Below are 11,759 nucleotides of genomic sequence, written 5' to 3'. Positions count from 1 at the left end.
CTTCTTCTGCGGACAATTAGTGGCATAGTGTCCGTGCTGGTGACAGTGAAAATACTTCACCTTGGACATGTCCTGCTTCTTGCCTTTCGCACTGGAATGAGAAGCTTTCTTGCTCTTCCCTTTCTTTTTTGGCAGCCAAAGCGCAATTCTCTTCATCAGATACCTTTGATGAAGATCCATTCTCACACTTATTGTTTCTGAGTTTATCCTTGAGCACCAGGTCGCTCTTGCTTTGGAATAACATTTGCAATCCGTTGAAAGACATTTCAACAATACTGTTGCAAATTCGATTTCCACCAGCTCCAAACTCAACTGCCTCCGATCTAAAATTCGTGAGAACACAATATTTCTCGTACAGAGATTGACTGTATGGGAATTCACCGGATATCTCACCTTCCAAAAGAAGGATGAATCCAGAGGCTACCTGGCCCGATTACCAGGGAAAATTTTAAGAACCCCCCCTAAATTTATAAATATAATAAATGGGCGAATCTCCATGGTATATACGAAAAATGGAAGGCGATTTTATCAATAATATAATATGTATATATAATTTTTTGACGAATCTCTCACCAGGCATGGCGAATATTTTACTCAATTATAAAATCTTGTAAGATCTTGGCGAGTCTTTCACTAAATAATAAAACTTTGTAAAGTCCTAGTGAATCTTAGCATAGGCTACATGCTGGTTTAATTCCCCCATTTAAATAGGCTACATTCCAGGTGAATACCATGGGTCAATACCATGTGCCATTTTTATTTTTATTAATTCTAATATTAGGGTTAATAATGGTTTTTTGCATGGTATTAATAACAATCTAGTCCATGGTATTTGTCCCATAGTATTTTGGCCATAGGTTTCACCTAAATATAACCCATTTTTTGAGTGTTCGTAAATATAAGGTGACTTATGGAGTAAATGTAAAAAAATGTTTTATTTGTTTACCATACCTCTCGTTTATTTATATTTTTATTAATTTACCATACCTCTTTTACAAATATGGTATTTGGCCCATAGGATTCACTTAAACAAAACCTCTTTCTTGACGAGGGTTATGGACTAAATATAAAAAGAGGTTTTATTTATTTACCATACCTCTCATTTATTTATATTTTTATTAATTTACCATACCTTTTGAGTAATTATAAAAAGACGTTTTATTTATTTACCATACCTCCACTTTACTTATATTTTTATTTGTTTACACTCTTACATGTATATAAGGTGACTTATGGAGTAAATATAAAAAATGTTTTATTTATTTACCATACCTCTCATTTATTTATATTTTTATTAATTTACCATACCTCTTTTATAAATATGGTATTTGGCCCATAGGATTCACTTAAATAAAACCTATTCTTGAAAATGGGAGAATGGATTCACTTAAATAAAACCTATTCTTGAAAATGGGCGAATTGAAGGTTGTAAGTCCTAATTTCAAGGGCTAAATTTACCTTTTTTACCCTCTCCCTTAAAATAAGGTGGGCTATTTGAGGTGATTTGTAAAAATGTACTATGATACAAAATATTCGCCCACTAAAAATTTAAAACCCCTTAATTTCGCCAAAGGGCGAACATTCGCCCCTAAAATTATCCTTGCCGATTACAGACTCTGCCTGAAGAAATAGAATGTAAACACTTCCTGAATAGTAGATCTAATGATCAACATCTCTGATACCATGTAGAAATTTTGAATAATTTAACACATATTCAACAGAGATTATCCTGATCATGTACTATTGCGGAATACATACACAATACATAAGCTCCTCTACGTTGATCATCAATATAGCAGCATCAATAACAATAAAACATCAAGAGCATTCACACATTAACACAGTATGTAACCCGGGGAAAGCATCTCGCTAAAAACCCCAACTATCTGTATATTAATGATTGAGACCATGTAGCATTACAAAGTACAATGCTTATCACAAGAAATCAAGTACCAGCTCCACCTGTTACACACAATACAGCGAAGATCTGATCTCCAAATCTATTCCACTGCTTGCCTGCCTCCACTACTCAATACCTGCTCAAGAATGAATGAGAATGGTTTACCAAACTCGTATTTCACCTCCAAAGAATCACTCACACTGTGTTAGACGTGAGCAGAGGCTATAATACTGGGCAAATACATGAGCAAACTCATTGGCATACTCAATCCCTTGATTGTGCAAGATCTGATGCACTACTATAGTCACAACTGATAGCAATCTGATTCTCTAACACCTGTCCCTGTTGAACTGAACATGCACTCACATGCAACTAAGTTAACTGATGTATTCTATAGTTGTATTATGAGTTAATAATTAGTTTAACAACTCATCATTAGTCTATTTGCAGTTAAACTAACTACAACTAGTTTAACCAAGTCAAACTGAACACAACTCCACCAACTCCACAATCAACTCCACCAAACTCAACTGATTGAGTTCTAACTAAAGTCATGCATGCAACAACTCAACTGACTCATAAGAAAAGCATACTTCCTTCTTACCGCTACATGGGCCACATCTGTAGCTCAAACTGAAGTGCTCCAAGAGAATAAGATCAAGTTTATAGTCCAAATATTATTATGAGACAATAATATTTGACTTTTCTATTTTGGATAGTCAGTCTAAAAATAGACTTTGATCACTCCTGCTGTAGTCACTCCTACTGTGATCACTCCTGCTGTGATCATCCCTGTTGTGGTCACTCCTACTGTGACCATCCCTGCTGGGATCTAAAAATAGAACTTGCACCATAATTTGCCTACGGGCCCACTTAGTGAAGGCGACTCTTTTCACTAAGCTCCATCATCTTGTTGCAATCTCAACATTAGATGAAAGTGTGAATTTTCCCTTTTTCTATTTCTACTATCAACTGAAGTGTAGAGCAGACTACAAAGAGAGGCATCTGAAAATGGCAACTTTAAAGGGATTTGCTTCGATTAGCATTTTAGTATCACATATTTTGTTTTTGAATGTGCTAATTTTATATCATTGCATTAGAAGAATTAATGAAAAGTTAAAAATATTTTGGACAAATTCTATAAATCTATGGGTATCAAATAAATCTTGATAAATATGCCATGTCCATGTGAAACATACCAGAGCATTAATAGATATATTTCTCTCAATCATTTATGTACCTTATGATATATTTGGATCAAGGATTAAAGTACATGAGATTCCATACGCATCCAAACCTATATAGAAAAGGTGATTGGAAATGGTTAATTTCCAAAGCAGAAAAGAAGATAAATCATTGATGTAATCAATGGATTTCAAGAGAGGGAAGATTGGATCTTGTCAAGTGTATACTATAAGACATACTTATATATTGGATTTCATTGGCTTGGGTCCCAAAATGTGTATTGGAAGTAATTAGGAAAGTGTGCTATAAATTTATCTACTCAAGAGAAAAATCTAAGAAAGGACCTATGATGGAAACCTAAAAATTTGGTGATCCCAGATAAAATAGAGGATGAGGCCTAAAATACCTCTTCCTCTTCTCAAAGGCTCTAGCAGCAAAAAAATGTATGGAGGCTAGTCCAAGGAAAAGGATCACGGGTCCAAGTAATGAAAGTTAAATACTTGTACCCAACCATATTAGACAAGTGGATTAGAAATACTACAAAACATATGCATAATGCCTCAATTATATGGAAAGTTGTGAACTTAGCCTTCCAACTAATTGGTAATTGGTTGATATGGAAGTGGGAAAAAGGGATAAAATCCAAATAAGGCTTGATTGTTGGTTAGGTAGCAAAGGATAGCACAAACTACCTCTTCAGGTAGCATAAGCACTTCGAATAAATGTGTTTTTTCCACTAAGACAGAGTGTGAATTGGGAGAAATCTAAAAATTGGCAACAAAAATGGCTTACCTAGGAGGAAACTAGATTGAGACAGGAACTTGTGAAACCTTGGAAGTTATTTACAAATGCCCTAAAAGATAGAAATGTCAAATTAGGGGAATATGAAGACCAATTTTTATGGTCTCTTAACCCTTTTGGGACTTATGCCCCCAAATTGAGATTTAGAGCTCTTATTGAGGAAGGTTTTATGGGGAAACTAGTTTGGTGGTGGAGAACCATATGGAAGTTAAGATGTCTATCCAAGATTAAATTATTTACTAGTTGACATTAAACAATAAGGGTCTTGGGAGGTTTAAAAAGAAAAGAAAATAAAAATGGCTTAGGATGGTGTAGTTTATGCCAACAAGCAAAGGAAACTATAGATTACTAACTTCTAATTTTCTCCTTTTTCAAAAAAGTTTGGGAAGAAGTTGGAGCATGATAAGGCTAAGGAATGTATGTGGAGCATGAAGTACTAATGAAGCCTTCACGTCTTGTTATACAAATAAGGACATAAAGAAGATGAGATATTACCACTCAATATAGCATGGGGAATTTGGCTCGCTAGAAGCATGGATTTTTTACATAATGGAGATCGTGCCCCTTAAATGTGCAATTTAATCTCTTAATATCCCAATGCTTATTCTTAGGTAAAAGAAAGAAAAAAGGGCTAGGTAGAAACAAAAAGACATAAATACCAATATATCTTGGGCATATTTTGATGGTGACTCTCAAAGAAACCCTCGTGTAAAAGGCTCAAGAGGAATCTTATACCTCTCCTCAAATCGCAACATAGCTTTCAAAGTTGGCATTAGATAGGAGACCAACCACTGTTGTGAATTGATGGCTCTCAAGTTAACCCTCCAATTGGCTCAAGAAAATGGGGTTACACGACTTCAATTTCCTGGGGATTCTTATCCAATGGATTCAAAAGGAAGCATCTCGTAAAAGCTTTACTTTACAACCACTATTTAATGATATAAAACAACAAATGATGACCTTTCCATGCATTGCTTTGCCTCATACATATAGGGACAAAAATAAAGTAGTATATAGCCTTCCAAAAAAGACATTAGAGTTAGAAAGTGGTACCTAGGCTATTTTCATCTTTTAGGATGCACACACAAATGATCTCCCCCATCCATTATGGATATAGCTTCTTTTTTCTTATAGTAAACAGATTGCATATTTCCCTTTGGAAATACGTAATTTTCTATATTTTTATCATTTTAAATTATAGAATATCCATATTTTTTTAAAGATGCAACTTAGAGATTCATAACAATGAACAGTTCTCAAATCTTGATATTAAAAGTTGTAATTAATATCGTTTTAAATTAATTATATATATATATATATATATATATATATATATATATAAAACATAAAAACTTGTTATATATATAACATAAAAACTTGTTATTCTATTTGATTATAAAAATTTTAATTATAAATCCCCTAAAACACATAATTATATAATTTTATTTTATATAAATAAAATCCTAATTAAAAAACAACATTTTATTTTTTTAATGGTTAAATTTGATAATATATTTTTATTAACATTACTTTTTTTACCTATAATTAAAAAAAAAAAAATAAGTTTAAAGAAATACATTTATAATTTTGCTATCTTTATCAATAAATTTAGGAAAAAAGTTGTTATCCTTATCTATTTCTATGATAGCTAAACAAAATCAAATCATTACATCTCAACAAAATTAAAATATATTTAACATAGAATCATGCATTTTACATAATAATATTTAAAATATACTTAACATAGAATCATGCATTTTACATAATAATATTACTATCCTTTCATGTCACCAAATTAAAAAATATCTTTGACATCCCATCTTCATTTTACATCCTAATATTGATAAATTTATATGAGGATGTGACTCTTATCATTTTTATTGACTTTAAATCCAAATAAATGTTCACATTCTGATGGTTTTACGTTTTACACAAATCAAAAACTTTTATCTTTCATTATTGGGGAAAAGTAAAGGTTGGTAACACAGATCAAATTACTTTAATACTTGTGGTAACCATGCGTTATAGTTAAAAACTTAGATATCAAAACTTGTTTTTTTCCTCTAAAGATAATAAAAAAAACCATGTAATATAAATAGATAGTCTCATTTTCGATATGAAAATAATTGTTAGGCATCCTTCTTTGCAATTCTAGTTTAATAATTGTATCTTAGGAATCTATGGGTGAATGGAAAATCCTTCTTCACTTTGAGAATGCTCTCTACTTAGCATCTCAAGCACACGTTTGTCATTTGTCTTCCACTATATAATCTACCACTACCATATACTCTACCATTGCCATAAACTGAGATAGACAAAAAAAAAAAATATGGAGTATTAGGACTTCACATTATTACATGTACAATGCTTAACTCACTACCCTTCAACATATAGGCACTTCGACCTAATATCATACAATCACTTTGATCCAAAACATACACACACAAGAATTTTAATGCAAAACATACTAGCTCACTAACTCAATATATCATATGTACAAGCATTTCAATGCAAAACATACTAGCTAACTAACTTAAGATATCATATGTACACATACACATACAATTGGGGATCCAAAACTGGGGCATTACATTGTGGTTTGTTGAAATACACTCATTAAACATTGTTGCACAGCCTATGCACTAATTTTAGTTTGGACACATTTATTTTGAGGAGATCCATATTTTTCATATAGCACTTTGTTATATTGACCTACCACCTTCTAACTAAAGAGAATCAATATAGTTAGGAACCATAGTGAATCATAAGGCACCTACGAAATCTTTTAAGCTTTGTGGCATCGATTTCTTTGCTCAGAGAGAGGTTGTTGACAAATTATTACAGGAGAGTGAGATCATCAATCAATTATTATTAGCTATGAGGTTTTGTCTCTAGACAATCATGCCACAACATGTCAAGGTCTTGAGATAATGTCAATGAAGACTAGGTCAACAACATTGAGTATCAAAGCATTTTTCCTCCTTTGAAATATGTATGTTTGTGTGTCCATTGGGACAAACCCAATTGGTTGAGGGTAAGATTGTTATTCTTCCCTCACATGTTTAAGTCGCATTAGTAACATGTGCTTTTCATTAGAAAATCATTGATAAAAAATCTAGATTACCCTAAGTCCTATCCTTGAGATGAGGGGAAGTGCCCAACAATTTCCTTAAGGTTGAAGTTTCAAGGAAGAAAGTATGTGTATGTGTGTGTGAGAGGGTGAACATTAATGATGAACATAACTTACACAAACTATGATTGTATAATGCATATCTTAGCCCACAGTTTTGACTTTGTAAAATGTATATGCCTAAATTTATAGGCACCATGTTGATGGGGACATTGTAACACATATTTCTTGCACTTATCCAATGTATGACTAATCAACACCCTAGAGTACTAGGAATGGCCCATGTTGATGGGGACATCACAAGTCCTAGAGTGTAAATTTCTTGCACTTATCACATGGACAACTAATCAAAGGCCCTTTAAGTGGGTCATGCTTAAATTGACTTATTGAACAAAGAGTTATTCCAATAATCAATCTCACCAAGTAAGAATTACATTCAAATAATCAATCTCACCTTATTTTTAATATAACAAAAATTAATCATATAATTGTTGTAATAGTATAGACGGATAATTTGATTGATTCAATGATATTGTCAAAGACATAGTGTTAATGCGAGGTCACAAGGTCCATTATGCCACAAGGCTAGACTATTCATTTCGCTTGAGCATTCCATAGCACTCAAGATGTCAGATATGTGTTATATTCTTTCCACGACTAGCCTCATGCATTCTACGTTATGCCACAAGGCTAGACTATTCAATTCACTTAAGCATTCCATAGCACTCAAGATGTTTAAGTATGTGTTACATTGTTTCCACGACTAGCCCCACGCATTGTATGTTACGTTAGGCGCAGCGAGGGGCAACAACCCCCTTGCACAAGTTCGGGGAAGCGCCCCGGGAATTTTTTTTATGCGGACCCAAGGATTGGGGGCAGACCTAGAAATCTTGGGAGACTTATACATGGTTTTATGCATGGGTTTTGCACATGGTTTTGGTCATGATGGTTTTCTGCCCACTATATTTTGTAGATCTGTTCAAGGGAACTACAATTATGTTATAATCCAGGGTTAATGGATTGGAGTTTATGAATCCTTCAACATGTATATATATGTTGTATTGTAACATCGAAAGGAATATAATGAAAATATCAATCTGGTAATCTAGGGGAAAAATCTATGTAAATTTATTTTATGTTCTCGTCATTATTTATTTTTCTATTTTTTAAGAATTCGTTTGTAGGTAATTTATGTACACGGTTAAAACCTACACAAGAAGCCTAGTTACCATGTAGCATCAATGTAACATTGATATTAAGAATTATTATCATTTACTTGTATCACCTGAATATCCCTAACCAACACAATCTAATTGGATTTAATATAGGCAACTTATAGAGTGCAAAATATTGGTTGTTCATCTTCATCATGTGCAATTTTCCATTATCACCACCCACCCATAGGTTATGATCAATCATCGCTTCCTCTAAGATAACTTCACATAAAAATGAACTACACAATGTAAGAGCCAGCCATCCACTTTAGACCAACATGTGATAGTTCACTCCTAAATGTTGTTGTCTTAACCCAAATAATGCACTACCCTCTTCATTTCCAGATCGCACTATCAGATACAAATGTATTCATCACAATGCCTTGTAATTATCCACCTTGCATGGGTGAACTTCCTTGGTTCACCTACCCAACAATTATCTAACCTACCATCTTGCTATATTGTGGCATCTATTCATGTGTTGATCACCAAAGCTACCACTTATCATGCACCCTTAACCAAGTTAACCATGTCACACCACCTACCCATGAGTTGGTCACTAAAGCATATAGAGTTTTTTGTATACCAACCACCAAGTTCACCTAACTCACCAACCACCATACTATTACCAAACCTTGAAACAATACAAGAATTTGACCACATAGCAAAATTGATAAACACATTCCCATCTAACCTTTCAAAATTGCTATTCATTTCATCCCATCTATTCACCCCACATAAACCTACAAGTAAGTAATTAACTCAGTGTCACACACCACACACATAAACCAATGGTAATTAACATCGTTCCATCATAAATAAAAATAAACACGGATAAATGAAAAGAAAAAATAAAATATACCAAAAAAATAAACTACAAAATAATAAAGGAAAAGAAAGTATAAAATGAACCACAAAATATAAACATTGTAATTGGTCGTGAATCCCCTTAGAAGCCTTTGGAATGAAATCAGTGCGTGTTACGCTTACAAAACAAGTAAAGATGATTCAACTTTACTAAGATTATCTTTGTTCTTTCCTTTGTCATTACACCATGTAAATACTTGACATCCCTACAAGGGCATCTTCACTATTTCTAAAGTGTACCCCTCATGTCCTCACACCAATCACTATTTCTAAAATGTACCCCTCATGTCGTCACACCACTTGGCCTTTAAGGCAGGAAAGGTCGCTTTCAAAATATTGAGGTACACAAGGTAAGTATAATTTTTAAGATGTAAACATAAGAGAAAAGAAACTTCCGTTCACTGCATTAAGGTACATAAGGTTGGTGTAGTTTCGCTAGGGAAAGTTGCTTTCACAACATCGAGGTACATAAGGTAAGTGTAGTTTCCGGAGGGAAAGTTGCCATAACATCTCAAATTAATTTCCACTTTGACCATTCTAAACAAATAAATTTCTTAAATTCACTTTCACCAATGTAAACAAATATAACAAATAAATTTCATAAATTCATTTTCACCGATATAAACAAATAAAATAATTTACAAAGTCATAAAATTAGGTGAAATCTATTTTCAAAGTTGGATGTGAGACACTTTCAAAATAATCATTCATTAAATAATTTGTCAAAGTCATAAAGTTAGGTGAAATCCATTTTCAAAGTTGGATGTGAGACACTTTCAAAATAATCATTCATTTATATATAGACAGACACCTTTTCTTGAGAAAGAGAAGGCACCATTCCATTGATTGTGTGCCAAGCACCGTACAGAAAATAGATAATGATTCAAGTCGCACAATACTACTACCTATCACAATATTATATTATTTAATAATACATTTAGATTAAAGCATAGCCGGGCTTATTTCATTTCATTATGACAACGACCCTACTTGCTTCACACGAGTGAACTGTTAGAAGAGCAACTACGCCTCGCCACGCAACGCAAAATAAAAACCTAAGAGTGGCTGTGGCCGGGGTGCCGGTTGCCCGCTCCGGCTGCTTAGCCCTACGTTTCGGCTTCCGGCTCTGGCTTCGATTTCTCCTGCAGCAACGATTGATTGATTGAATGGTGCTGCTAGGTATATGGTACTACAAGCTCATCTAGACACCATTTCAAGAAATCAAGATCTGATCTGTAAAAACCCCCAAAAATACGCTACAGAACCCTAATCTCAGCACATCGTCGTCATCATCCTCCGGAAATCTTGAAAATCGACGAAGCCATCGCCGTCCTTGTCGACTCCTCTAATCATCTGACGGCAATCGTCAATGGTGCACTCTGCGTCTCCGAGGCTTGTAAGGACCTTGTGAAGTTCTTGCGCCGAAATTTTTCCGTCCATGTCGGCGTCAAAGATGCGAAAGGCGTCCTTAAGGTCATCCGTGGCGGGGAATATGCCTTCGCAGGCGGCAATGGCGGTGGCGTCGGCCGCGTCAACAGTGTTGAGGGAGATGAATTCTTGAAGATCGATGCAGCCGTCACCGTCTTTATCGGCGGCCTGAACCATGAGGGCCAACTCCTCCTCGGAAAGATCGTCGCCCAGGCTCCGCAGGACGCAGCCGAGCTCCGATTTCGTGATCTTTCCATCGCCATCGGCGTCAAATACCTTGAAAACCTCCCTCAGCTCGTCCACGCGGCTCGTGGCCGTGGGCAGCATGAAGCCGGTGCCGGTGCTCGTGGTCGTGGGAAGCAGGAAACCTTTGCCTTTACCGTTGGTCGTGGCGGGGGTTTGTTTCCCCTTTTCATCTTCCAGGCAAACCACTATCTCTGAGTTGTTGGGCTGGGGCACCGACATCTTGAGGTTGCACGAAGAGGAGGCGGCAGAATAAGAAAGAACGCTCTTTGGGGTTTCCACGGGGCTCTTCGAGAAAGATGATAGCGAGTGCGAAGATCCGGAACGTGACGAGGTCGATTCCTCCCCGGATCCCCCTTCCCCAATGGATCTCGATTTTTTCGATTTTCTCCTCAACAACCCCTTTATCTTACTCTCCACGAACTTCATAATTGCAGAATCAGTGAATTACAAAAAAAAAAAACGATATGAACACTAGCCAAACCTGTGACCAGGGGTGGGAGACCCTGCGTATCCAGATACCCTACAGGGATGCGCAGCTACCTATCGCCCTCCAATGATACAAACCAGGGCAGGCTAACAAAGGAGGAGGCATGGATGGAAAGAAAAGACGGACGCATACGCGCATTATAATGGGAGGCGAACAGCAGTTACGAAGCTTCGTGGCTCCTTCCTCCATCAACCCTGCACCTTCCTGGAAACCTCGTCCCCCACTTCTCGTCAGTCGTTCCCATTGGATTCTTCGTCCCCCCTTTTATGACATTATTATTATTCGCGGGCTGCAAAATCCAAAAAAGATAAGAAAATCAAGGAAAAAACGGATTCAAGTCCCATCCGTCGCAACTGTCCTTTGCCCTTGTTTTACTCAAACGTCTTTATCAAACATGAAAATATCCAATTTACCTTTGAATTATGTGGGTGTGAATTTTCCCTCTCCCCCCGCCCACTATGTGGATCTCAATTTTCCACCTATTGCCTGTTGCGGTCAAAA

At 35.6% G+C, this 11,759-nt stretch overlaps 1 protein-coding gene across 1 annotated transcript; it reads right to left on the bottom strand.

The window, feature by feature from the left end:
* Positions 1-9,863: 9,863 nt before the first annotated feature.
* Positions 9,864-11,516, bottom strand: LOC149228430 (uncharacterized). Its single transcript, XM_089378199.1, has one exon. The coding sequence runs from the start codon at positions 11,195-11,197 to the stop codon at positions 10,370-10,372; it is 828 nt and encodes a 275-aa protein (XP_089234325.1). The 5' UTR covers positions 11,198-11,516; the 3' UTR covers positions 9,864-10,369.
* Positions 11,517-11,759: the final 243 nt, after the last annotated feature.

Source organism: Pinus tabuliformis, chromosome J (genome assembly GCF_031772625.1).
Source record: "Pinus tabuliformis cultivar Carrire ecotype Pingquan chromosome J, CPIR1, whole genome shotgun sequence".
Classification (NCBI taxonomy): domain Eukaryota; kingdom Viridiplantae; phylum Streptophyta; class Pinopsida; order Pinales; family Pinaceae; genus Pinus; species Pinus tabuliformis.
Note: the sequence above shows the minus strand (reverse complement) of the source record. Positions and strands in the feature narration are given on the sequence as shown.